The sequence below is a fragment of the Epinephelus moara genome, chromosome 22 (assembly GCF_006386435.1).
Source record: "Epinephelus moara isolate mb chromosome 22, YSFRI_EMoa_1.0, whole genome shotgun sequence".
Classification (NCBI taxonomy): Eukaryota; Metazoa; Chordata; class Actinopteri; order Perciformes; family Serranidae; genus Epinephelus; species Epinephelus moara.
Window position 1 is genome coordinate 17,584,297 of NC_065527.1, and position 27,659 is coordinate 17,611,955.

Consider the following 27,659-nt stretch of genomic DNA (forward strand, 5'->3'; position numbering starts at 1 on the left):
CACACACACACACACACACACACACACACACACACACACACACACACACACACACACAGGGACCCACATGCACTAATATGCATGCACCACTGGACCATCTTCTACAACAAACAACAGAGAAGCTCAGATTACAGCACACACAGAGGGAGTGTGACTTCATTCTCCGCTCAGGACACCATTATTCCACTATGTCTATAGTAAATGTGGTTTCCTGTCATATTAATGACCTGAATGTTGTATAAAGAACCTTTAAAGCTGGCATTGCTTAACTTATGATTTTGCTTTGTCACTGCTGCATCATTGCATCTCTGCAATAATCACTGCTCTTGGAGGGTGTAATCAGCCCCACCTCCACTTGCAAGCTCTGCTAACAGTCTCCCCAGTGGAAGAGAGGAAATGTGTTATTGTCACTCCCAAAACTAGCTCTGTCCCAGGGGTGACAAGGTCAGAGAGAGGCCGAGCACCATCAACAACTGTGCACAAATAAAGTAATCCATATGAGTTTACCTAGTGAAATGCAAAAGGTGCAAGAACCTCTCTATTGTTAACATGTTCTGTGCACAGTAGGATTTTCACAACATACATAACACAAAAGATTGTCTTACTTCAGTAACATTCTCTGAATGACGGAGGATCCATACTCAGACTTGATTGCGAGAATATCTGAAAATTAAATGCACTGAATTAAATCAATAAATAGATAGTGATGAACGCTGTCCATTGCTAAAAATAAAGTGTGAGTTCTTTAATTACCTTCTGGGCTCGGGTGTGGTATGGCACTCATGATCTTTTCTATTTGGTTGATGGTGGATGTCCCAGGGAACAGGGCTTTTCCCAGCAGCATCTCTCCCAGGATGCAGCCGAGGCTCCACGTGTCCACACCTTTAGTGTACCTTTGAATCACATGTACTCCTCTTACACTCTGGTACACTCATAACTAATTTTCCAAAAAAGTATTCTGTCCCTTGAATGAATATTTTTCAATGTTACCTTCTTCATCACTGTTAAATCAACTGTTGTGAAGCATAAGAGGTTGTGGTACAGTTACTGATACCTCGCGGATCCCAGCAGGATCTCAGGAGCTCGGTACCACCGGGTTGCCACGTATTCCGTCAGTGCTGGATTCCCGCTGTCCTCTTGAATCTGGTTGAGCGATCTGGCCAAGCCAAAATCACACAGCTTGACTACACAGTCGGTGTCCAGCAGCACGTTGGATGGCTGTGGGAAACACAGACAAGAGAAACATTCTTCACAGGGACTGTAATGGTTCGGTTTTCACTCATCTCCTGAGAGGTCAAACAGGACAGCTTTACCCAGGTATGAAAACAGAAATCACACTAGGAGTGAGAAGACGTGGAAAAGCAGACAAATAGGAGAGAAGGAGGGATGAAATTCTACTCTCTAGGATCAGAGGCTGTTTTGAGAAACCATGTCAGCAGATTTTCTGCAGGAGCTCTAGAATGTGATTACTTAAACTCAGTAAATTGGACATAATGGCTTACATTTACATTAGAGCATAAAAAATTTATTGATTAGTTAATTAGCTAGTCTGCATGAAAACTTCATAGGTAAAAACACCTGTGTGACAGCTGACATGAAACAAAGGATCGGATCCTCTGTATAAGTCAGTATAGCCAAACCCGATCAAAATGCCTTCATCGGCCTCGATACCGATCCTTGAGATTGGATCGAGACACCCTTACTTCTAAAATTAATAAATGAATTCATGACTTTAGAGTGATACTCTCCACCTGACATACCTTTTGGTCTCTGTGGATAACGTTTCCTGAATGCAGGTATTTGATGGCTTTGAAGAGCTGGTACATGACATAGCGTTTGTGGATGTCCTTCAGTAGGGTGCCTTTCTTTATCACTGCATGCAGGTCGGTGTCTAGTAGAAAGCAGGAAGCAAAAATTGACGACAGCACAACTTTTACAGTAACATCTAGCAATGATTGGATTTTAAATCATCGTCAGTTATTTGTGATTTTGGCGTAGAGTTGCTAAACACATGCTCCTCCATAATCACACACACAATGATTTCAACCAAAGGGAAATGCTGGAGAGAAACAGTGAAGGTCTGCACTGGATGCTGGTGTACAGTCATGGATTATAGTGCAGAGAGGGGGAGGCCAATCTGTGGACTCAGCAGTAAGACAGTGCAGCCGGCCAAAGGAAGCAGAAACCCTCACACACATACACACACAGCCTTTTCAGTGCCAAACTAAACTGCTAACAACCACTGCAGCCTCACTCCTCCCAATGCTTATGTGTCAAAACTGATTTATAATTATTTTCCTTGCAGCCATGTTTGTGCACATGAACTTCCAGACACTCACCCATATATTCAAAGATGAGGTAAATATCTTTATCATTTTGCGCTCTGATGACATTTAGAAGTTTGACGATGTTGGGATGGTCTCCAAACTCCTGCACACAGAAAGGAGTTTTGTTTTTAGGAAAATAAACCACACATACAAACAAATCTTGGCTGTGTTGAACTGGCAGCCATAAAGGTTGAGCAAACAACAGAGAAAGTTTCAACAGAGATTACATAACGGTCACTGTAATTAAACCCCATAATATCTACAACACCGGAATTTCACTGGAAGATGATGACAGCTGATTAGGGGGCAGAGGCACAGCTGAAGGTCACATGAATGTAGGTCAGCAGATTAAGAGTGAAGCTGGAATGTGTGTCACAAGGATATGAATCAGCCTGAAGCAGGTACAGTGTTGTTGTTCACTGTCAGTCTCCTTCATGGTAACAATAGAGTTGAAGTTGAATGAAAACACTATTTAGAAAACAAAAGGTTTTACCATGTTGGATGTTTTATTGTGATTTCACATAATGACAGAGGTATTAAACTGCAGGACTTGTGCCACTGTCCTATTTGTACCATGCCGTACCAGAGGTGTTCATGCTCAAATGTTTTCACACGGTAAAATGAACAGCTGAAAAATCTGCTTTTTCTGCATGTTTCAAACTATAAAGCGAAGGACTATGATGAAACAGCAATGGAAAAACAAACAGTGCTGCACCAGAGTGGGAAGGGCATGGTGCAACTACTGGAGCAGTGTCGGAGGGGCAGACTATTGACAAATACAGCAATTTGTAAAAGCATTTATAAAAAGCTGTATAAAGAGAAATTCTCTGTTGATTTGTGGGCATGTTTTTGTGAAACTGGTGATGGAGCTCGTTCACTGACTAAAGAGTGATGAACAGCATCCTGAAACACAACAATCACTGTATATCATGAAATGTCGTTGTATTTTCTGCAGTAAATTAAAAAAGAGGCTGAACAAAGAGGGAAAAGATGGAAACAAAATGTAGAGAGTGTGGCTGGGATAACTAATCTTTGAGTTGAATAGTATGACAGTAGTTCTGCTTTATTTCACTGATACATAATTATTATCGTTACCTGGAGGAACATGATTTCTCTGAATGTCCGCTGCAAAAGGAAAGAAAATAACAGTTAGATCTGAACTCTACGAGCAATAATCTCGGCCGTAAACTGGGCACACACAAGCCTCCTGTTCTATTTAATCATTAGCCAAACCCATCTTTCTATTGACACAGGTGAGGGGAGCCAATTGTGAAGCCACTGTGAGACCATTTTTAGAATAGGAAAGAAGAAGCTAAATTGGTAATAACCTGAAATCACATGTAACTGCTGACAGTCAGTTGCAAGTTTTATTTGCTTCATTTTTAAAGGAAATCACCCACAAAATGATCACTTATAATAATCCATGTCTCATTAATCCAGTCGTATGTTCAGTGCTTCCCAAAACACATGCACTCCAACTAAAACCTTACCGTTTAAAACTGAACTGAAAGTGAAACTTATCCATGCTCTCTTAAAAGCCAGATTCACATACTAAGGTTTAATGAAAATGTATGTGTTTGGGATGTAATGAGCATACGACTGGATAAATGAGACTTGGATTACATTACTGATGTTTTGATGTAGTTTACTGTTGTTAAATGTAATCCCCAGTCAATCAATAAATCAATGTTTGTCATTTTCTCTGGAGGCATGCAAGAAAAACAAAGTTGTCCTCACAAATTCAAGGTAACACAGCATGACTAACTGATTACCAATTGGTCATTTTGTGGCTGAAGTATACCTTTGAGGGGCTTTATGCCATGAACACTGTGAACCATCTATATATATTAGGTATGATATGAATAAAGGTATTAGGTTACAATAATGGTATTACATCATTGTCACTTAGATCACAGCAAGCACCCACCTGGGCATCTGTCCTGTTCCTGAAGGCGTCAAAGATCTTCTTCACAGCCACAACCTCGCCCGTCTGTCTGTCAATCGCTTTCCATACGATGCCATAAGCCTGGGGAGATACAACATACTAAGTCACCTCTTCTCAAAGCAGGACATGGTTTATATTCCATATAAACATTTATATAGTTTTTGCTGAGGTCATGATTCTCCATGCTCACCTGATCTATTCATTTTAAGTCTTTTAATTTACATGTTTAACTCATTCATATATTTTTTCAGATCAATTTAAAAACTGTTGTATTTTTTATTGGCCTAAAAAAGGTGTCATTTTTAACAGAACACGTCATCCACAAAATTACAATTTGTAAATCAATTATTCGAGCTATGTCACCTTGAATTCATGAGGAAAACTTTGCACTTCTCACATGCCTCTATAGAAATATTGATTTATTAATTGATTGTGGACCCTGCTAAACAACAGCAAAACTCTCACACAACTCTTGCAGTATAATCCAAGTCTCCTCATAATTTCCTCTGAAACCTTACTGTGAAAACCTGAAATGAAAGTGAAACTTATCTACGCTCTCTTCAAAGCCACACTCCAATACTAACGTTTTAGCTTGTGTGTGAGACTTTGTAAGCAGATGTCTGGAGGTGAAGTATTCCTTCAAGGACACTAAGTTCTTTTGCTATTTAAAAATGCACTGTGTAACTTTTAATCATTAAAAAAAAGTGAACGGCACTCCTTATCACCATTTTCCTATAAGAGAGGGCGAGGACATGACCTCTGTGTCCTCTATTGCAGCTACAGTCCTGACTATGGTGAAGAAAGAGTCAGGGTGCTGATGAGGGCGGTGAAGTCAAGCATAACAGAGGCAGCAGTGAGGCAGGGCATAACCCTAACCCATGTTATTGTACAGACAGAAGGAGCAACAGCACTGTTATCGGAGGCAGTGGATCAGATTCACGCAGCCCTGGTGACTCAGGTGGCTGTTGTCTTTGTCAAAGCCCGGCTCCAGAAAGAAGAGTTAGTGATGCACATTTGCGAGGGGAACAAAACACAGTTTATTCAGTACAATTAGGAGTGTTTTGCTGTTGTTAAAGCACTTTATGATTCTCTAAGGCTAATAAGCACAGTGTTGCTCACTATTGTTTGGCTCCCTGGAGCATCACAACACAGGGAGCCATTATCTCTCCGGCCAACTGTAAATAGATTCAACGGCTGTGTAACCTGAGTCACTAAAGGCCTCAGGTATGCCTAGTTAGTTAGGCAATATGACGTGACTACGTGGCAGTTACCACCTGGCCAGTGCAAGCAGAGCAGCAATTTGTACGTCTCTGTGGACGGCCGATGGAAAAAAGAAACCAGGCTGTTTTTAGTCCTGTGGCAACCGTACCAGCGGAGAGAAAAACAAAAGGGTTATGGACTCTGAAGGGAACAAGTGTCCTCACACATCAGCTGATTTGGAAAGAGAGTTTGTCCTGCCAAAGTAAATAAACCTCTCCCTTACAACACTGGTTTGCACTCAGGGCCTTAATTCTGGATAATTTCAGGAATGTCTCTTAAGGCTGGAGTTCAGAGAGGCTTAAAGATGTGGTAAACATCTTTGTGCAGGTATGGAGGCTGGTGTAAAGAGCCAAAACACTGATAAGAGGCTGCAAACTGAAAGCATGCGCATTGACAGTGTTTGGCAACTTTAAAAACTATTGCAAAACAGCAGTTACATGGATGTAACTCCAGTTCTATGAACAAGTGTGTAGCCATGTCAAAGGTGCAATAAGGTGTTGTTAATTGTAGCCTGGGGTAAATTAGCTCACTCACCCCTTTCCCAAGTCTCTTCTTAATTTCATACTTCAGAGAAATGTGTTCCTCCACCTCAGACACGTTTGTTGATCCATATATTTTGCTCATTTTTCCGTTTCTTTGCTCAGTCCTGAAAGAGATAAGTGGCCTTCAATGTCCCGGAAAAACAGGTGTTAAAATTGTTCGCAGCAATGACTGACTTGTGGGGTCAGTTCCGTCAGAGCTTCAGCTTCAAACATATTTCCCAAAACACACAGTGAAAAAGCATGAAACCAACAGGCGAGTCTCTCTGTAGTTTTTGTGTATGTTATTAGCGACCCACATGCGAACCTCTGTACTTGTAGTCCCACGTCGCGTTACTTCCTCTTGAGTCAGTGTCGACCGACAGGCACCAGGTTCGTCTTTAACTCCATTTAGTGACTGGAAATAAGCTCTGTTTAACCTGAACTGTACACAGTGTGTTGATATTTATCAAGGTGATGGTCAATCCTCTCTGTGAGTTTGTATACTCCCACTCTGCTGCTGGTGGTGCTGCTGCTAACTGACGAGCCCTAGACTTTTGTCATTTCGTGTCGTCCTGGCAACGAGTACACTGCTGCCTGGTTCTTAAAGGGGCAGCAGCACAAACACTTCCTGAATACACTCATTCACACAAGTCACCGATGGACATCTGGTGTTGTCAAGGAGATTAGTGCTGTACATCATGGGTGAGGCAAAGAGCTGGGATTATGAGAAGCCCCCCGTTATTTATACACACAATTGTACACATTTTCATCATGGCTTCCACCAAAATGCTCCATGTTATTACGTTATCCATTAACATTAGCTCTATCAACTATGGCCTCTATCAGTGATCAACACTTGCTAACACATTAACATTAAATGTAACTTAAAAGTAAATGATTGACCTGGGAAAATAAAAGTGATGTGCTTACAAACAAGTCACTTACTGTGCAGAGCAATAAAGAGTAAAGCAAGTGGGCCTTTACCAAAGACTCAAAGCTATTTCAAGTTCATCTTAGAGACTACAACCTTATAAAAGAAACCCTAAAATGCAAACTGGGGATGTCAAGTTAAAAGAAGCTTACAGCAGAAATAAACATGTTTACAGCCCAGTACAAAAAAGGATTTTGCTCTCAATAAGGCTTTAAGTTTTGGAGCGGCAGTAGCTCATCCCATAGGGACTTTGGCTGGGAACTTGGGGGTCACCAGTTCAAGTCCCCCTTCAGACCAAATATGGATTGTGGACTAGTAGCAGCAGAAGTGTCAGTTTTCCTCCTGGGCACAGCCGAGGTGCCCTGAAGCAAGGTACTAAATCCCCAACTGCTTAGGGCATCTGTCCAAGGCAGCTCCCTTGCTCTGACATGTCTCAGTTTAATGCATGTATACATCCTGTTTGTGCATGCGGCCTGTGCATATATACATTTCCTCTCGCAATTAATACAATCAAGTATATCTCTTACACACAATCAAGGGCAGGGCTGGCAAGCTTTGAGTGACAGGCACAGCCATTTGTCTAAATGTGGTCAGTTCTGGCTTAAAAAAAACCTTGATCGCGACAGGTGAAATGCTGAATTTGAAGCAAATAGGTGATGTCACAGTAATTATGTCCATTTTTTTTTTATACAGTCTATGGGACTGATCCGGGGCTAAAACTTGAATACCTTAGACTCTCATTAATTTTAACATCAACAAAAAAATCTAAATACTCTAAGTAAGTTCCTCAACTTAACTGCAGGACCCTTTAATTGAACATATGATAGAGAATCACCCCTTAAGTCATTAAAACATGTCTTGTGTTTATGAGGTATCTTACCTATCTCTGGCCATGTCTTGTGGAGGGGCACTGTGCGAAAATCAGACGACAGTAATGACCTTTCTTATTTTTATTTCTTACTCATATGGTGCATATTCCTCTCTAAAGTTTAATTAATAATTAACACACAAATGCTGTGGATGGTTAGGGCTAGGCATTGAACACTGAAAATCAAAAGTTGGAATTGAATCTTGGGTCATTCTTTTTCTTGTTTACTCATTTCTTGACCACATTTCCTCATTTAAATCAGAAAACTCTTCTTACTTAAACTACATTAAACCAAAGTTGTTCATTTTACACCAATACAGTTGTAGGAATCTTCAGAGAGAAAAAATGGTTAGAACATGTCTGTATTCTCCAAACTCTTGTATAGAATAAGCACAGCGGGAGTGTGCATGGGTGATAAATAAAGCCTACTAGCAAACATTTTGCCCTTAGGCAGCAAAACAGGTTAATCTGGAAATGAATCATAAGGCTGCTGCTTTAGCAAGTAAACAATTTAGCTGAAAAGAAAACACCAACACAAATGCATACAAAAGGCAATCAAAACAATAATTAGAGTCAAAATTAATAACTCTCTGAGAGAATAAACAGTGCAACAAGTTGTATTTTGCCGGTAACATATCCTTACACCCTGTCACTTGCTTGTTCTATTATATTTCCTAACATGTCACATGAGAAGTTCAACGGTTTTGGATAATGCAACAACAAAACACATTTGATCTGATTCACACACGACACAAATGAAGTTGGAGGTAGATTTTTCATTTTTATTTCTAAAAAGGTGTTACATGCTCTTATTTAATAAAAATCAAAACTATTATTTACAAATGATAAATCTTAATAAATATGTTCTCCCTATGGTGTTCGAGGGCTGAAACATATTTAGCAAGCAAAATAAGGAGGGGGCGTGTCCACCTCACTTTTACCCACTTCATGTGGCCAAACCCTCACTTCTACAGGAAATATGGATTAAGTGTGTTAACAGAAAACAGGGCTACAAAATGTACACGAATAATTCCTTCCACCATAGTTTCAATAAAATGATTAATCTGAAGTGCAGTTTAATCTTGAAGTCGAACAGCTGCATTTATTTTCCATTTACTGACAGCGTGTCGGCGTCTTTTACTCCAGCGACAAAAACTATTGCAAGATTCTGCATTCTGTGTGATAGAAAAACAAACATGGTGTATGGAAAAGAAATGCTGCCCCCAAGTGGCAAGTAGTGGATAGAATTAGGGTACCAAAAAGAAAAAATACATATCTTCCCAATAATACAAAGGCTTTGGCTGTTGTAACCTTTTCTTCATGTGCAGACTTTGTCCAATATAACTGTATCATGCTTCTTTGTTGGTGCTCTGCAAAACTTAAGTATAAAATTAGACCTTTTTGATTTTACAGTACAAAGTTAGAAGTAAACTGTTTTGTAGAGGGCAGAATAAACAGCCAATGTTAAAGAGTTTATCACACAAGTTAGGCTCGAAAAGAGGCCAATGGAGTCTGGTGGGCGAGGCTGCAGGCAGCATGATGTACCAGACAGTGGAGTACACACGGCGGTGAAGTTTGTATAGTACACCACATGAATAAAGGAAACAGGAAACAAAGGACAGGAAAGACCTGGGGGTGTATGAGACAGAAAACCTGTCCAGGTATAATCCAATCTCTACCAACAGCCAGAAGGATAACGTAGAGTGTTCCATTTTTTTTAACTTAATAGGTATTAGAGTCAGAATATCAGACAGATGAAACAGTGAAGGACAGATGTTTTAGGAGGAGTGGAGGAAGCGGTTGAAGGCGTTGTAGGCCGACTCCAGATCAAACAGCATCTGGCGCACCTGATTATCGTCCAGCTCATCTGAGGCTGACATGCTGCTGAGGGTGGTCAACCTGAGGAGGAAAGATTAAAGATAAATGTAGATGACAGACAACAACACTGCTAAGACTTATGACAGATTGGCATAAGGTTAACACTACTGGGGATCCATGTAGATCCATGGTCCATTAGTAACATTATGAATTAAAAAAAAAAAAACACAGATACCCGCAAATATATAGTTACTATTGGTATTAATGACATAGTAATTAACCTATAGTCAATATAATCTTATACTATTGTAGGTACTGGCGTCTACTTGCAGTCCCCGAGCCATAAATTTTGTTTTTCTTAACTGCAAAGATGCTTTAACTTAATAAACTGTACACTTTGCTTTATGACCCACTCATGACAAGACCAAATAATCAACACACTGTTTTAGTGACGGGCAAAATGAACATATGCATCTTTTTAACGACTCTTTTAAGTGCCTTGTATGTACTGAGACAGCCTATCGTATGTGCGCTTGTAAATCCCTGATATTTCCCACTCATTGTTATTATTGTAGTGCAGCAAAGGCACTGAATGAACGAATGAGGACAAATTCATTCTGACTCGGGTCAAGACCTTTAACAGCCAAGGCCAATAGTGCGTCCACATACTCCTCAGACAGTTGTTCTTGCAACTTTGCTGTGTTTCTAAGCTTTAAGTTGTAATGTGGACGTGGATGTTGCAAAGAACATGTGTGGTATTTTATTACTCAGAGCATTTAAATGACACATTAATGATAACGAACAGCAAAGGAAACGGATGAGGTTAGAAATGTAATTGGGAGTTAATATTTCAGATTATTCCGGCAACACATGAATGCAGCACAAGGCTGTGGGGTTAACTGAATGTCTGCTACTTTCCCATTGGTCAGTGACATTGCTGTAACGTCGTAGTGAGCTTACATAGCCTACCTGCATACAAGTGGGCTGCTGAATCAAAGCATTAAAATCGATATTTTATCTTTATCAATGTAAACTTAAACATGACTGGTAATGCATTGAAGAGACGTTTTGTGGGGCTGGCAGCACGAGCAGTCAAATGTGCATGTACTAAAACCGAGTGTCACTAAGACAGTGACACCATATTTTGCAAAAAGTGTCAAACTCAAAAAGTTCAAAGGAAATGAAAGTGTGAAAAGAATTGGTTCACCCATCAATAGTACAAATTTCAACAAATTCCCAACCTCAGATCCATCTCAGGTATAAAAACAGTATATTTAAGCACAACTACCACTTAATACACTGGAGAGTTATATAGAAGGAAAAGGGTAGCAGGATTATATTAAGTTGAAGCACTGACATGTACAGTTCTACAGTTGTAGACCTAGATTTTGTCTGACTTGTTACACTACAGCAGGGGTAGGCAACCTGTGGCTCCGGAGCCACATGTGGCTCTTTAGCCCCTGTCCAGTGGCTCCTTGAGCCTTTGAGAAAAGAAGTCTATGGAAATTCATTCTATGAATCCAAATGTTGCTGAACCTCGATAGCAGTGGCTGGTTAGCTATGGATGCCAAATCCAAAAAAGTAAATTGAATAAAATAGAGAATGTAGTAGTGCGTGGACAGATTTGTTTGCTCTCACTGCCAGCTCTGCAAAATTTAAGTACCAGATAATTATTAATAGTGCCCTGCACAGTGTCCACCTTGTGGTAAAACATATTAACAAATGCTTATTTAGACCATAAGTATACGCTAATTTAGACTTAATAGGCTATTTACCTTGATTATAAGGCTCAAACATGTTTTGCGGCTCCACACAGATTTTTTCAAATTATTTTTGGTCAAAAATGGCTCTTTTAATGGCAAAGGTTGCAGACCCCTGCACTACAGCATATATCCATAACAATGTTACCAGCCAACAAACTGGCGGAGCTTAATACAGGGCACACGCCGAATCATCTACGTCATCATCCTGATTTGAATACATTTTCCAGAACTTTGAGGTGTGGTGGAAATGCAAACCACACAGATTACCAGCAATTCTTTTACCCAGGTAGATAAATTCCTGGAAATGTTGGTGGAAAGGGGCTTAAGAGTCTGCTGCAAATGATCATGCCTGGACTGAGTGAGTATTCAACAGCAAAAGCAGTATTAGTTTAACTTATGGACACAATCATCAAACAAGTATATGTTGCACTAAACTGGCAGCCAGTTAAAGAACACAGTAACACAGTAAACTATGAACACAGTAAACTGGGTGGCCCAGTGTAACTAACCAGAGGCTGACTTTGTCCTTAGCCTCTGAGTCTGGAGGCATGTTGCTCATTCTGTTCATGGTTTCCATCAGTTCCCTCAGGTCTGGCTGGATCTGGACCAACAGGAAAGATTAAGTTAAGCTGTTGTCTTAAATCTCTCTGATATTTAAGTTTTGCACTTTCTTAAATTTACCTCATCCATGGCCCTGATCTCCAGTCTCAGCTTGTCCATCACAGTAATGAAGAGCTGAAAGTGACAACAATGAGACAATGCTCAACATATTTACACCAAGGATTTCATTTATCATCAGCAACACAAACAGGGCACACAGTGTCCAGTATCACACTGTCTCTCCGCGGATTTTATCAGTTTGTCAGACTTTATGAGCTGAGATAAAAGTTGGCAGTGGATACAGCTGGCAACATCCATTCACATTCTTTAGTGATTGACCATAGGATGAGCCAAATTAAGTGAAACCACTTTAGCCATTTAGTGCTTGAAGTGAACACACTAAATCATTTTATAAAAATACAACTGCAACAATTTTTATTCTGGCACATGCCCAAGATAAGACTGCAGTTTGCCCTGACTGTTTAATATTATGGAGAGGACGTACAGAAACTATATCTGCAATGCAGCGGTTCAGGTTGCCCTTGTCATCCTTGATGGTGATTGGCCGATCCTCCTTGATCCTTTCCATCGCTAGTGGACAGTCGAGCTAGGAAACAAATGACGAGTAATATTGTTACCAAGAAAAACTCTAAATGCAAAACTATGATAGAACAATTTCATGGCTCATTTGCGAAAATGTTTACAAAGTAAAATAGGTGATAAAATAATATGTGCTCTAAAAGAGAACTCACTCTGTACTTCCTGCAGAAATCATCAATGGAGCCCACGTCAGAGCCCTGCACCTGTTTGAAAGCAGCCTTATACTGAACCAACAGTCTTGAACAGGAAGCAGTGTACCTGAAACAGACAAATCCTGCAGGTTAATAAAAACAAAACAATTGTGGTGGCATTTTTGACAGTCTTTCAAACACAAAATATAAACTCAAGTAAAACTCACTCATTAGGTGTGACACAGTCTTTGATGTAAGCCTTCTCCAGGGCCTGAAGAGTCTTGACGACAGCAAACAACTCTGCCATGTTATCATACCTTCAGAACAAGGTTAATAATGTGAGTCCCTGGGTTACTCCGTGTTCATATTAAGATGGTAGTTTGATAATCTATGAGACACTTACTTCTCTCGTTCTCTTGCATTCTTGTATAATTTCACCTCCTGAAAACACATGATTTGTGGTGAAGGCCTGGCTAACAAGCTGAGTATCACATATTATTTTATTTTATTTCATTTTAGTTTTCATTAAACATTTCTTGTAGACGTAACATTCATAAAAGGTAAGTTTGGTTTTCTTCCAGGAACAATTTGAAAAAATAAATAAATAAAATAAAATAAAAAAATCAGATACTTGTAACACCACTACTGATTGGCTTTCTTTGATGTTTATACAGATTAAGAATCCTGTTTTCACAGTTTTATTTAAGGCATATAAAATAGTTACATTTACCTCATATAACTCAGGCTTGTTGGCCGGAGCTGTGGGGGAAAAATAATTACATGCTTTGAGTGACATTTATTGTACTTTGCTGTTGAATGGAGGATGACTGAACAATGTGCCTAAACTGTAGACATTACATTTATTTGAATGGCTTACCTGCCCCCACACCTCCTGTCACTGGTATCCCATGGAACATGATGCTGATGTATCAGAGATTGATCTGAAAGAAAAAAAAAAAGAAAAAAGAAGAACTAAATCTAACAACCACATTGAACAGGTCTGCAAAGCAGCAAAACACTTTACCACCATTTATGTGTAAGTTTCTTTCACAATTGGATCTATTCATCAGAAACACTCCTCAGTGGATTTTTCAAACGAATTAAAGACCATTTCTGGCTTAACAGTTTTAGCACTTATTGTGAATAAGATCAAAGAACAGCATTGTTAGATGGAGACACTGTTAATACAACTTCTAGCTGTCAAGCAGCAGGTAAGAGATACTCTAGTTTGGGGTGGTATGGTTTATTTCTGACACACTTTACCTCAGACGAGGTTTAAACCCTCCACTAACAAGTACAACATCAGTCTCTTTAAGGAAAAACAGCACAGACTAATATTTATTAGTGTGGCTATTGTTGAGGCAAAAAGAGGTGGATCCTGATTTCCTCGGCTGAACTATTTCCTGAGCTAAACCCTGACATACTAAAAACATTTGGATAAATGGCTACATTGTTCATATGTTCATATTATATGTTGTAGTTTTCAGAAAGGACATATAAGAAATTTTAACAATAACAACCTTTTGCGTCTAGCTATAGGAGTGACATGCCACTGATCGTAATTCTCGATTAGTGTTGAACTGATTATGAACACCATGTATTTGTTGTGGCATATCTATGACAAGGCAGACTTTGTTCGCTGTTCAGATCATTACTACGATATGTACAGGTTGGCTACCGCAGTTAAACAACATATAAGCTTGAAATGCTGCCATGTTGAGTTTAAAAGCGTCGTTTAACTCGAAGAACTTGCCGCTCCACGGAGAATTAGAGGAAAACACCAGAAGAAAGCCGAACTAGCTAGCTCGAAGTTAGCTTTTGAGGCTAGCTCGTAAGCACTTCCTTTAAGGTTTATCATACCTGGGCCGTACAGACAGCTGTTTGTGAACACTAAAATTTATATTCGTGACCTTTAGTGTGCTAAGAGGTAAGACGCCAGCAGCCTTTTTCAATATTTGTGTTTTAATCAACGAAAATCAACGAAATTAAAGAGACTTTACTCACCCTCGTAAACTGCTGTGACGTCAACGTAAACACACCCTCCTGCCAGGACCCGAGGACGTCAAAATAACAGGTGTCCGTGGTGCCTTACTAAAAATAAATCAATTTTAAGATTAACACTGGAATATCAAACTAACGTAGTTATTTTTGAGTTATTTATATCTCACGTTTTAAATGTAATGTTTCAGTGAAGACTGGACTGTAAGGCTTGACCACATTTTATAATTTTCATTCAGTCAGACATCAACGGCAGCTCACCATCGAGGCGCCAGACTCAAACACAAAACACGGAGGACGAATATCTGAGAAAGAAAGATAGTAAACTGATTTAGATACGTTTAAAGAAGCGCAAAGGACAGCTGAAAACATCCCTGTGCGATTTTATGAGGTCAGTTCATTTGTATGATATGGAGAACCTAAGAAAGGCTGTGGGTCTTTAATGCAACTAACGTTAGCTGTTAGCTAAGTTGGCTAACTGATAGTCAACACTAGTTTTGTAACCTACACTTATGGCAAAGTTATGGTATGAATTTGATAATAACAAGGAAAATCAACAGGGAATGCACTAATAGTAAGCTGCATATAACTCTAAACAACACAAATGGATGTGGGACATATCTACACATTAAACAATTGTTGCAACTTTTCTAGTTTACCCTACAAATCATATTTTTATTATTTAATTGCAGGTCTTGTATTGCAGATCTGACCTTCACTCTCCACCATGAAAAGCTCCAAACCAGCACTGCAGAGCTCTGCTCAGGAAGAGTGTGATGTTTGGCTGGACACTGTGCAGCTGAAAGCAAAAGCTAAACAGGTAATTGTGGAAACTAGCTTATTTTCTGACTAAATGGCTATTTGGTTACCCCTCAACAGAGCAGTAAATTGGCACTTGTACTAGGTCTGCACAATTAATTGAAATATTATCAAAATGGCCAAGTACAATATCCAAATCACAGAAGCTGCCATTTTTTTGATAAAGGTAATGTGTCACATATCATTATGATGAAGCATTGTGGTGCCACAGAGATGCCTGGCCTACGAATAATATTCCAGATGTTAAGGGGCATGGTCGTTTGCCACAGACCCCATTATGCTTATTTTTATTTTCAGTGAAAATAAAATGAAAAAATTACTATTCCCACGTAAATTGCTACTCATGTCGCAATTTTATTTTTGGATATTGTGCAGCCTGAACTTGTACACAGCAGATTTATATACCACACACTACCACTTGTGTGACTACTATTTAGTAACATCAGCTTCTCAGTAGTCTCTTATTCTCTTATTGCACTTGAGTGTCGTAGTATGTTCATATTCTAATCTATGTAATATTTCAGAAACGACTTGCCCGTCCCATTTCTAAACTGCTGAATCCCTTCGCTGGAGGCGGCGGATACAGTTTGGCTGTGGCACTCAACTTCACTCAGACAAAAATGGAGATGCCAAAGACCAAACAGAGCACTATATCAACCTTCTTCACACCTCAGCGCAGAGGTAAGTTGCAAACACTTTCTGCCATCAGGTTGTCAAGACATTTTTTAACATTATTATCATCTACAACTAAATCCGTTGGAAGCTGATAAAGCTGCTGTAGACTGTTGACTTTGTTGATTTCTTTTAGTGTTAACATAATGCTTTTTTATACCCTCTGTCTAAAGTTCTCAGTAAGATGTCTACTTCTGAAGTGCCAAACATGGATCCTGTGCAACCCTCACCATCATTATCTACCTCATCCACATGTGCCACAACAGCACCCAAACCTGTAGCAATGGGGACTAAACGAAGACGTGAAATTGATCTTGAAATGTTTGACTTGTATAACCCTGAGTCTGGTGTGGACCATGAGTGGAAAAGAGAAAATGTGACTGAGCCTGAAGCAGCAGTGTGGCAGGAGGAGCAGGCAGCAAGCCAGACACCTTCTCAAGACATGTACTGTGAATCTGAACAAGAAGAGCACGAGGAGTTGGAGGAGATAAACCCACCACAGAGTAAGAGGAGGCTCATTGCAACCTCTGTATTGCAAGGTGACAGTCAACCTCTTCCTCAGGCGTGGAGTCAGGACCCACTACTCAGCTATAGCCAATATTCTGAAGAGGAATTTTACCCGACTAACCAGAAAAACACCACAAAAAAGAACTTTATCGACTCTGAGCCGAGTTTCTTCAACGGTCTACAAAGTGATTACGCTTTTGGTATTCAGATGGACGTGAAAGGTAGAACCTCGACACAAAAATCCTTTAAACACTTTAATTCTTCTCAGACAGATATTGAGAAAGAAAACAGCATATTTTTGTCTTCTAAGTCCCCAAGTAAGCACCCAACACTCTCTCACATTGAGCCTCTTTCAAATCAGAAATGGACACAGCAAAAAACTACATCACCTCGAAAACGTATTCCAGTGCAGCTGTGTAAAAAGGCCGACAAAGAGGAGAGCCTTGACTCACGGTACAAGTGGACCAAACCGAGCAGCTCTCCTCTAAAAAAACTAGCAGCACAGCTGTCATGCAGAGAGGTTGATGATGATGAGGAGAGTCTGGCCATGTTGTTCACCCAGGACTCTGAAGGCTTCAGGGTGATAGCGCACAGAGGTCTGCAAACCAGGAGTCCACTCAAAGATCAGAGTAACATATGTACTGGGGTGGTGAGAACAAGTGCTTACAAATCTCTTGTGGAGGAGGACGAGGAAGATGAGATGCTCTTTACTCAAGACTCGCAGGGAAATACGGTGATCAGACACTGAAAAGAGCCTCTGTAACTCCTTTTTTCTGTGACACAGTGTCTTCTTATATTTCTTTGTTTGTAGATCTTTTGTATTTCCCCAGAGGTCTCAGTCTTTCTCAGGTTTCCACGTTGCAGTTTGCTTGTGTTTGTGATACCACACTTTATTTTCTTGCTTTGTTCTCTTTGATGCTCAACTGTCTTGGTGCAACTCTCTTTTGCAATAACACAAACAAGCAAGAACTGAGGGTTTTGGTTTTATTTGAAAAATGATACACAATTACATCAAACTGTTTTCATGTAAATTAAAAGTTTTTAAAAGCATTAGTGGTGTACACTATCTTCTCTTATGCTGGTGCTATGTGCTACATCTTAGTACAAAGTAATATGGAGACTAGGAAGTGCTCAAGTGTGGAAGTTACTACCTCTGTCAGTATTTAATGGTGCACAGGTGCAGTGCGTGTAGCTTGATTTCTATATATTCAGAGATTGATGTTGATGTATTGTCTCCTGCAAGACACCAAACATTGTTACATCCATGTGGGTCGTGGCGAGATGCAAACCTAGGATTGCAAAACTCCTTTGTCTAGCTGTTTGATGGTGTGAAATCACTGTGGTTAAGGTCTGGTTAGCTTGAGGCTCAAAAACACTGTCATGGGTCATGATTTGGGCTAAAATGAACACATGGAATATGAAATCTTGCAGGAGTTTTTTGCGACTCTGGGTTTACCATCTGGACACGACCATAGCTGATTGATTATACTTCATATACAGTATTGTGCGCTTGCAAGACTGTAACATCTGGCGTTAATATAGTGAGCAGTGCTACGCAAACTTCACTACGTGCAAAAGTACTACATGACTACCTTTTAAAGAGGTAACTAAGATACACTTCACTAGATAGAAAATAGACCAAATAATTCTACACTTAACTCCAAGTTATTTTTATCTGCTTGGCCACTGGATGTCGTAATGTGCATGTCACGTAATTAGCCTTTTCTGTAAGGTAATGTGTTACTGCTGTGGTCTAAATCGTACTTAAATGCTCATACAGTGAATTTAGGGTACAGTCATACTAATGTTGAAATATAAATGCTTATATTTCAACAGTTACATATTCTTACATGGATGCCTTTGTTGCTATGGCACAGAAATGTAAGATAAGGTAATTAAATTGTGTGTGTGGGACTTAAACCTGAGATGTCCTTTAATTCTGTTGTGTAGAGAGGGATAATCAACCTACTCAGTGGTTCAGTTTCAAAGTGCTGGAGACATGAAATCACAAAAGTTAATCTGTTGCAGTAATCTCTTTTATATCTCAAATAGAGAAATTGTTAAAAAAAATTGATGATGATGATGATTGGAGTGCTGGTGGTGATGACAGCGAAGCATCAATCAGCCTGCCATCTCAGTGGGCTCTGTCACCAGTTTGGAGCCGTCCCAAACAGTCTTGAACTGCTCCGGTACTGGAAACTCCCTCTGTGGAACAACCAAGAAGATAACTGCTGTAAATACAACTGTGAAACAAGAACTGCACACGTATCACATTCAGGAATACGCTGGGTTAACACATGCAGAAACCAGCAGCCACTCACATAGTCGTCATCTTGTGGTACCAGGATGTTCATCTCAGAGCTCTTGGCACTGACGATGTCACAGTTAAGGGAGTCCTTGCTCAGGTAGACCTGGCAACCCTCAGTTGTGTTGATGGAAATGGTGGGAACTGTTCCCAACACCTGCAGAAAGACATCTTGCAATCATTGATGTGTGGCACAATTTGCACTGTTATTAAAAAGAAAAAAACCCTAAAAAAAAATACCAACACCTAAATAACAATGTAACAGCTGGTGAAAACATTCGAAGCTGAGGAAGTCAGTAAAAAATAAGTGGGGAAAAAAAAAAGTCAGTAAAAAACCCTGCATTATGACCAGTACCAATATTACAATATAAAATGGTAGCCATGAGAGCCAGTTAATATGGAAGCCTGTTGCCGACAATGATTTATTAAAATAATGACTTAGTATCTCAAAATAATGACTTCATTTCTTAAAATAAATAACTTGTCAAAATGACTACATATCAAAAATGATAAGAAACTAAAAAATTACTTCTTCAAATAATGACTTACTTATCTCAGAATAATGACGCAGTTTCTCAAAAGGAGCTTTCTCAAAATGACTTAGTATCTCAAAATAACCATTCATTCATTTTCCGTAACCGCTTATCCTGTTAGATGCCGCAGGTGTGCTGGAGCCTATCCCATCTGACATTAGGTGAGAGGCAGGGTACACCCTGGAGAGGTCCCCAGACTATCACAGGGCTGACATATAGCGACAGACAACCATTCACACTCACATTCACACCTACGACCTAAATATTTGTCTCACCTGTAGCTGAATGGCCTTGGAGTTGATTATCTCCACAATCCCAACCACGTTCTCAAAAACCAAACCCAGCTTCTTGCAGTTGTCTGGAGAGAGTCAACACACATACACATGGTCATCATCAGAAATTAAAACCTTAATCACAAGTTTTAAATTCTGCTCATCAGGCCGCTCACCGATGATGATGGAGTTAATTTTGCCCTTAATCTGCACTGTGGAGTTGTTGCAGCCGAAGACATAGACCACTTGTTTCAGCTCCGTCTCCTCAATGATCAGGTCGTGTTTCTGCTCAAAGTTCTCCTGCAGCAACGAGGCATCAGATTCAGTCAACATGACCTACCACCTTATAAAATACAATCTATCTTCCAAACAGAAAGCAAACGTTTCACGTACCACCCTCCATTTCTTCCCCTCCAGCTCCAGCAGAGGGGGTCTTTTCTGGACAGCTGCCTTGGGTGAGCTCACAGTCCCTGAGGACTTTGTTTTTGTCGGTGTCGCTTGTGAACGCAAATTAGGGTTCTTATGGGTCTTCTTCTCATCTGACACATGCTTCAGACCTATGGATGGAAAATATGAGGAAAAATTATTTATGAGCATCCAGGGATGTAGCAAGGATTTTAGCCAAGCTAAATCTTAAAGCATCTATCAGCAGAAATGGAATATAATTTAAATAATTATGTTTTCATTAGTGTATAATTACCTGAAAATAAGAATAGCTGTGCTTTCATTAGCTTAGAATGAGCCTCTCATAGCTACATAGGGAGAGGGTCCTCTTCTACAGAGCCCGCCATGTTTCTATAGTAGCCCAGAAAGGACAAACCAACCACTGGGTCTAGCTGAGGCCTAGCGTGTTTTTACATTGAAGTAAAAGCCACTGTAGGTTCGACTACATAATTAGAAAGGGAGAGGTGACTGCATGCTTCTTTGCCACCTGGCAACCATTTTTAACTTTTGTTGCAAATATGGAAGCTGAAAAATTGTAATGAAACATGTTATACTCCCCTACTTATGTGACATCATTGGGTTTTTTAAAATTATTTTTTTAAACTTCTAATTGAATTTTATTTTTTAATGTTTTTTTTTAAAATAACTTTTTCTTTTTTATATTTATGTATATATAGTTTTAAAATTATTCATTTATTTATTTTTCATTTTTGTCTTTTATTTCCTTTCACTGGTCTGGCTTTCTCTGTTTCTGGGTGGGCGGGGAGGATTTCTGTCCTTGTTGGTTCTATGTTTGTTTGTTGACGCTTCGTGCACCTTATTGAATTATCGATAAAAATACCTTGCTTAAAAATAAAGAAAGGGAGAGGGGGAGGGGGGACCACTAGATGCCACCAAATCCTACATACTGGTCCTTTTAATTCTCTCTGCACTACCTGAGAAATGTTCAACTAGCCGATCAAACTTTGTTCCACTAAATTTTCTGTACATTGCTTCTTACATTATGGGCTAATTAAATGTATGTAGTTATCTGCCTAAAAACAATTACATTTTAATACATTTAGTCTGAGACATTTTTCCGTGACCCTTAAAAATACCCAGCATGTTTAACTGTGAGTGTAAACACCTATTTGTGTGATTAAAGCCCCACGATACGATATCGTATAACCTTTCTTCGACGCACCTTTAGTGATGTCCATTCCCTGGTTGAGCTGGGCAAATAACGCTGAGTGCTGTGCCGCCTGAGGCTGAGAGTCATCATCAGTGAAGACTGGAGGTGGGCCGGGGGGAGGAGGTGGAGGTGGAGGAGGACAGGAGGGAGCACTGGGGGGGTCGAACAGAGAAGCAGGAGCAATGGGGCCCTGGAGGGTGGAGAAAGTCAAATGTTAGATAACGACGTTGCATTTAGGCTTTGTGAGATTTTCATGAGAACAAACGCAGCTGTGCCAGGTGATGACAGGTGTAGTAACATGTCTCTCCTGCAGGGGGAGTATTGCACAAGGAATATCTTAAAGCTTGGTGGTAAGAATTCATGTCAGATTCAGGGCCAGGAGATATTGATGACGGGGAAGCACTTTAATTTACCTTTAAGCAGCTTTAAAGTTGTTACTGTCTCTGTCAGTGCCACAGTCTGTGTCAGGTTGTTCCAGCTCTCTGTTGAAGCTATATGATGTTTACATGGGTGAAAAATTCAAACCCAAAACTGCACAAATTGAACAAATAGAAATATTCTCGAGATTTTGCGCATAATTTTATACCTGTTTCTGAAAAATTCAACCTGACATGTTTGATCACTTTGGAAACTTTGGGAATTCTGTGGCTGTGAAGAATGTTTGGCTGAGCAATACGAGTCTGTGATTGGGCTAACTGATGGGCTGTGTACACTAAAAGTGCACAGCCATCTATCGACTACTACAGTGAGGAGAAGCAGACACACACACACACACACACTCTGACGACCTTGCACAGCTGCCAGAGACAGACACACACACCTACCACAGCGGTTCAACTGTCACTTTACGCGCGTCCGAGTACAGCTGAGACTACTTGACCTCTGACACGAGGCACATGTGTCGTGAATATCATTGCTGAACAATGCTGACCTGTTACACTAAACAGCTCAGCGCATACCACCGGATTAGAACCAGCGTGTGTGTGTTCATGGCTGTAAAACTGTCTGACTACTTCTTTGTGTTCATGCCTGCTTGTGTGTGTGTTTGTGTGTTTATGGGTGTACACAAACATGTTGGTCTGAAGCAAAGAAGAGAAGAAGAGAGTATTTCTGTCCCTTTTTTATTTTTTATTTTTAGGAGTTAATCGATTTACAGAAAACCCACACACAACTTTTTTTGATAGTCAATGAATAATTTTTTAACCCTTTTAAACCTGGATCAGAATCTGTTTTCTTGTGCTGCGTTAAGGTGCTTTTCGCAAGCATTTAAACATCAAAACCTAAAAAATGGGTTTGATTTCTATAGAAAACGTGGGGGAAAAGACAATGAGCATTATAAGAAAAGTGTTATTTGAAAATTATCATAAAAGAAGGGAAATGTCAAGTTCTAAATATATATTTAAAATTGCGTTTAAATTATGTTACAGGAAATTTAATTCATTTTTAGCAATCTTTGTCTGGTAGTTTATATTTTTATGGGTTTTTTGACTTTTTGCTAATTTTCTAAGTAATTTCTTGGTTACTAAATTTACTTCCTAAAACCTTTTAATACCTTGCCAATGTTCTGGCCATTTCATGAATTTTTCATTGCCTTATTTCTATGTTTCTGATAAATAAAATCAAGCCAATTTGCTTTGGTTTCAAAGGGTTAAATGCCAAAAGTTCACTGGTTTGAGCTGTAAAATGTGAGAATTTGTTTCTTTTCTTTCTGTTATGCGACTATGAACTGAATATTTTTGGGTTTTTGACTGTTTGAAAAGCCACTTGAAAGCTTCAACTTTGGATTTGTGAAGTTTTGATGGCCATTTCCATTGTTTTCTGACATTTTATAGATCAGACAACTAACAATAAATTGAGAAAATAATTGTCTGCAACCCTGTTTTAGATTGTGGTAATTACTTTTTGGTCAAAAATTTTCCCACAGACGACTGTTTAAACAACTTTTTGTGACACAAATTGTTAAAAACTAGGCTTTTGATAAGAATAATCTTGATTATTGAGGCAATTTGCTCCTTGTTTTTAATTTCAGGCATGTTTATATGACATGAGCTTGATCTGGGCTATAGGAACTAGTGTGATAGTGTGATAGTGTGACAGTGTGTGTGTTTGTGTGTGTGTAAAGCCACCTCCATATGTCAGCCTGAGCATGTTTAAAGTATAAGCGTGTCACTAAACCTCTATCTGAGCAGCAGATGACGGCTACGTAAAAGCGGGACCAGCCCTGCAGTTTAGGTTACGGCGCAGGCTGCGTGTGTACACAGACTCTTTGTCGGGGTTCTTCTGTGAAGAAAACCTCCATTCAAGTAAACCCTGAGGACCACCTGTTAGTACCACACACCCCCCGTCCTTGTACGCACACACACTGTGTCCCTCACACAATCTTCTGCTCTGTCGCCTGACAGCAGGGACGACAGCTGACACACACGCACAGCCACTGCGAGCTCTCAAGTTTCTGTGTGGAGAAAACACACATGCATGCACAGCTGCTGAGCATTAGCTTCGCCAAAGGTTTTAACCTAACCATGACATTAAAGGAACAGTTAAACTTTTTGGGAAATACCCTTACAGGCTTTTATTTAATTTTGCTCCTGTCTAGGGTTAAATGAGTATATTAATTCTACTTTTGTGTCTGTGTGGTAAATATGAAGCCAGTGGCCAGTTAGCATAATTTAGCTTAGCACACAAACCTATTACACCTAACATTACCACAGTTTCAGGAAGTCACTGCTCGTGGCCAAGAAATATTCCAGCATATAACCCCTGCAAAACTAAAACTAAATGAGATTTACAAAAATATAATAATTAGTGAGTATTAGGGGAGCTGCTAGACAGATTCTTTAGATAGAGCCATGCTAGCTGTTTCCCTCTGTTTTCAGTCTTTATGCTAGGCTACGCTAACTGTCTCCTGGTTGTAGCGGCTTCACATTTACCATACAGATATGAAAGTGGTCTCATTTTTACTCTCAGCAACAACAAAATAATATAAAAGTATAAAACTAGAATTACCATTATATGCCTTTGTGAATGAGTTAACCTTCTCTTACAGTTTACATCCATGTCTGTAAAAACATGGATGCTTCACACACATCTTCCCCCCGGAAGCACAGAAGATCTATACAATCAGCGCAGTTACAAGTTGGACACCCAAGATTAGTGTCACCAATTCAGTATCCAACCAAATGTCTCCCCTTCTGTTCCTGAGTTATGACACTGAGTAATGGCCAGAAAAGTGTTTTTGCAGAACATTATGATGTCACAGTGAACAGTTGACCTTTGACCCCTTGGACATAAAATGTCATCACTTCATTATTTTATCCTATTAGACATTTGTGTAAAGTTTTGTCATAAATAGCGCATCAATTCTTGAGGTACGGCAAAAGACGTGTTTTGTGCGGTCACAGTGACCTTTGAAAAATTCTAATTGGTTCATTCTTGAGACCATGTGGACATTTGTACCAAATTTGAGGAATTACCTTCAAGGCCTTATTGAGTTATCGTGTTCACGAGAATAAGACTGATGCAAGGTCACAGTGACCTTGACCTTTGACCACCACATTTGTATCCAAATAAATATTTGTGCCAAATTTGGAAAAAAAAAAAAAAAAATCACTCAAGGTGTTCTTCAGATGTTGCGTTCACAAGAATCGTCTGTATTTAGGACAGACAGACAGACAACCCAAAAATATAATGCTTTCAGCCACGGCAATAGCTGGTGCGGCGGCATAATAAAGGCAAATAAGCTTGTTTACCAGAATAATAAACTATATAACTATTAAAAAATTTCTGAAAAGGGTTTTTGTGAGTGTATTAGGTGCCAATGCAATGTTTCATTTATCTCAGAAGTCAGAGGTTGACGCTGGGAATGAACTATGTGTTGTATTTATGACAGGCTTTCAGGTTATTTAATTATTTATAATAGGTCTATCTTAAATCTTATTTATTCTGTACGCTGCTGGACCTGGGTAATGAATTTCATTCCCTCATGTTTTTTTAAATGTTTGAATAACAATGACCTGAACCTTGAACCTTGAACCTTGAGTTGTTGTTCCAGTACAAGTCAGAAAACCAAGACGTTAGCGAGGCAGGTCATTGTTAGCAACATCAAATAACGGTGCGTAACACTTTTTTGTGCATACAAACACAATAGCAACATGTCCACAAATAAGAGTTGGACAGCACTGTGTGTGCGACTGATTTAATGAGACACAAAGAAGACATAAGTGATAATAACTACAGCTTTCACTACTGTTAATGCACAGAGCAGCCATTGTGGATTTTGAGGTCAGGTTGGTGAGGCTTGTCCAATTTTCTGAGTCTGAGTTCTAGTTGAAATTTCCGTCTGGGAACTTGGTAATTCCGACCCCCCTGTTCAAATGAAACGCACCACAAAACGCAGCTTTCCCCGAGTCAATAGAGATGAGAAACCCATCTAGCTAACAATAAAAGGTCAAGTGTGTGTGGAAGGATTTGGTTTCGGGCCATCATAATCTCTGGGATCTACTGAGTGTGAGCGCAGAGGAGTCCCACAAGAGACATCCATAAACAGAAGTGTGTGTGGGAGTGACAGAGGTTTTTGGAGCTCTATGGAGAACCGCAGGGCGCAGCTACTGGGGAGAAGCTCATTCATTCATTCATGCTCTCTGCAGTGGTTTATGTAACCGGCTGCTCCATAACTAAAAATGGAAGTGTACGCAAACAGCAGCAGTTAATTTGAGCTCTGATATAAAAATATCACAGCCTGCGAATGGAAACTAAATGAAAACACAGCTAAGATAATAAACAAGTTGTTACAGGAGTATGTTATTGTGTTCAGCCAAATGTATTGTTTACTTTCAGGGAAGATGTACTCACACTCTTGCGCCACACAAGTCCTGTAGTGTGGTGCTGTTTGATGAAGGACTGCACCTCGGTCCAGATTGACAGGTAGGAACGCACCCAATCTACATGACGTTTATCACTGGGAGAAAAGAGGAGGTTGGTGAGACAAAGAAATGATGGTCAGATGAAAACAGTGAGGAGGAAATGAAGGATAGAGGATGTGAGGACTTACGTTTCCTTGTAGTCCTTCAGCACTCTGTTGGTGTAGAAGGTGGCAGCATCATTCATCTCCTTCACGTACGGACCCGGCTTCTGACTCTGAGAGACATGAAAGCTCATTAGAAAACACAGAAGCAGCACTGTGAGGTTGAAACTATCTTCTACAGACCTTTAAGAATTATCTGACTATCAGCACATTTGTCTTCATTTGAGAGTAAAAAGCAAGAAGAGCCCTGGGTGACACTGTGTACTTGAACATGTTTGATAAGACCTGTGTGGAAAAGTGCCCTCCTGACAGCACCTTACACTGACCAGAGTCAGCTCCAGAGACTTTTCTTTGAGTGCTAAAGTGGAAAAGCTTTGATCTTATCTACATGATATTCATCCCTAAGAAGAAGAGATGGTCTGACGGGAAACAGAAACCAATGAGAGGACAGATAAAGGGGCAAATACTGTATGTAAATATGGTAGGCTGTGTATATTATACTTACCTATACTTAGCCCCCAAAATGATCATTTGTATATCAGCTACTCACCCCATGTTATGTTGACTTCATTAAGAACACTTGGGCCTCCACGGTGAACAAACAATCCAAAAACTGAGGAAATTCTTGATGAATTGAAGCCATAGGCTGCCCCCCAAAACTGGCAGGGAACTGAAAGTGAAACTTTTTCATGCTCTCTTCATGGCCAGACTCCAATGACAAAAACTGTTGTTTTACCTTGCTGAACACGGGAGCTACTGGTCTACCACTGCCTCCATCGGTAGTGTTATTGTGTGATGTTGGTAAATCCGAGCTAAACCTTAAAGGGCCACTGTATAAAATGGGTTGAAAACCGTTGAAAACAGTGACATCAGTGGTCAAATTCTAGATTGCAGGGCTCACTCGCTCAGGAGACCAGAGGAGCGTTCGGGAAAAAGGCCAGTTTATTTGAGCGCTCCAAAAACTCCGGTAACACTCCAGGGGGTAAAAGACCCCGTCCCAAACTCCGACTCTTCTGGCCTAACACACACACTCCATACACACATTCTCGTTTACGATGCCTAGCGGGCACCCCCTCCCCCCTCTGCTCCACCAATCTCCAGCCCGCACACTGACTGACAGCGTAGCCTGTAAACAGAGCTCAGCTGTTTAT

General features: G+C 39.9%; 4 protein-coding genes across 7 annotated transcripts in view; 1 reads left to right on the forward strand and 3 right to left on the reverse strand.

The window, feature by feature from the left end:
- mapk15 (mitogen-activated protein kinase 15) overlaps positions 1-6,612 on the reverse strand; it is a 10,855-nt gene extending 4,243 nt beyond the window's left edge. Inside the window, exons 1-9 of one of the 3 annotated variants that reach the window (XM_050033908.1) lie at positions 6,371-6,612; positions 6,067-6,178; positions 4,255-4,353; positions 3,423-3,452; positions 2,340-2,430; positions 1,761-1,891; positions 1,055-1,218; positions 754-893; positions 606-663 (exon numbers count right to left, since the gene is read on the reverse strand). In XM_050033908.1, coding sequence (XP_049889865.1) covers positions 606-663; positions 754-893; positions 1,055-1,218; positions 1,761-1,891; positions 2,340-2,430; positions 3,423-3,452; positions 4,255-4,353; positions 6,067-6,178; positions 6,371-6,372 — 827 coding nt within the window. In that variant the 5' untranslated portion in view covers positions 6,373-6,612. Of the gene's footprint in view, positions 1-605; positions 664-753; positions 894-1,054; positions 1,219-1,760; positions 1,892-2,339; positions 2,431-3,422; positions 3,453-4,254; positions 4,354-6,066 lie in introns of all 3 variants that reach the window. The other 2 variants (XM_050033910.1, XM_050033909.1) reach the window with 2 other exon arrangements.
- A 1,986-nt stretch (positions 6,613-8,598) lies between these two features.
- Positions 8,599-14,828, reverse strand: vps28 (VPS28 subunit of ESCRT-I). Its single transcript, XM_050033932.1, has 10 exons — positions 14,769-14,828; positions 13,642-13,705; positions 13,495-13,523; positions 13,168-13,205; positions 12,992-13,081; positions 12,786-12,891; positions 12,539-12,640; positions 12,115-12,168; positions 11,943-12,034; positions 8,599-9,751 (listed from the first exon to the last, which is right to left on the reverse strand). The coding sequence occupies exons 2-10, from the start codon at positions 13,679-13,681 to the stop codon at positions 9,631-9,633; spliced, it is 672 nt and encodes a 223-aa protein (XP_049889889.1). The 5' UTR covers positions 13,682-13,705; positions 14,769-14,828; the 3' UTR covers positions 8,599-9,630.
- Positions 14,829-15,018: 190 nt separating this feature from the next.
- Positions 15,019-17,594, forward strand: LOC126383428 (uncharacterized). Of its 2 annotated transcripts, none has more exons than XM_050033916.1 (4): positions 15,019-15,153; positions 15,455-15,582; positions 16,106-16,262; positions 16,427-17,594. In XM_050033916.1, the coding sequence occupies exons 2-4, from the start codon at positions 15,490-15,492 to the stop codon at positions 17,506-17,508; spliced, it is 1,332 nt and encodes a 443-aa protein (XP_049889873.1). In that variant the 5' UTR covers positions 15,019-15,153; positions 15,455-15,489; the 3' UTR covers positions 17,509-17,594. The 2 variants fall into 2 exon arrangements, with proteins under 2 accessions (XP_049889873.1, XP_049889874.1); XM_050033917.1 differs by having other exon boundaries at positions 15,469-15,582.
- A 136-nt stretch (positions 17,595-17,730) lies between these two features.
- The window catches only part of cap2 (cyclase associated actin cytoskeleton regulatory protein 2), a 29,666-nt gene continuing 19,737 nt past the window's right edge, over positions 17,731-27,659 (reverse strand). Inside the window, exons 6-13 of the mRNA XM_050033914.1 lie at positions 26,536-26,621; positions 26,337-26,442; positions 21,498-21,675; positions 20,264-20,427; positions 20,047-20,170; positions 19,874-19,956; positions 19,082-19,222; positions 17,731-18,965 (exon numbers count right to left, since the gene is read on the reverse strand). Of these exons, the coding sequence (XP_049889871.1) occupies positions 18,882-18,965; positions 19,082-19,222; positions 19,874-19,956; positions 20,047-20,170; positions 20,264-20,427; positions 21,498-21,675; positions 26,337-26,442; positions 26,536-26,621 (966 nt within the window). The 3' untranslated portion in view covers positions 17,731-18,881. The remainder of the gene's footprint in view (positions 18,966-19,081; positions 19,223-19,873; positions 19,957-20,046; positions 20,171-20,263; positions 20,428-21,497; positions 21,676-26,336; positions 26,443-26,535; positions 26,622-27,659) is intronic.

Coding starts and splice junctions, on each gene's coding strand:
- LOC126383428 (XM_050033916.1), top strand. CDS start 15,490: ATGAAAAGCTCCAAACCAGCACTGCAGAGCTCTGCTCAGGAAGAGTGT. Junction 15,583..16,105: donor TGAAAGCAAAAGCTAAACAG/GTAATTGTGGAA, acceptor GTAATATTTCAG/AAACGACTTGCCCGTCCCAT. Junction 16,263..16,426: donor CTTCACACCTCAGCGCAGAG/GTAAGTTGCAAA, acceptor CTCTGTCTAAAG/TTCTCAGTAAGATGTCTACT.
- vps28 (XM_050033932.1), bottom strand. CDS start 13,681: ATGTTCCATGGGATACCAGTGACAGGAGGTGTGGGGGCAG. Junction 12,641..12,785: donor ATTTCTGCAGGAAGTACAGA/GTGAGTTCTCTT, acceptor TTTGTTTCCTAG/CTCGACTGTCCACTAGCGAT. Junction 12,169..12,538: donor GCATTGCAGATATAGTTTCT/GTACGTCCTCTC, acceptor TGTCACTTTCAG/CTCTTCATTACTGTGATGGA.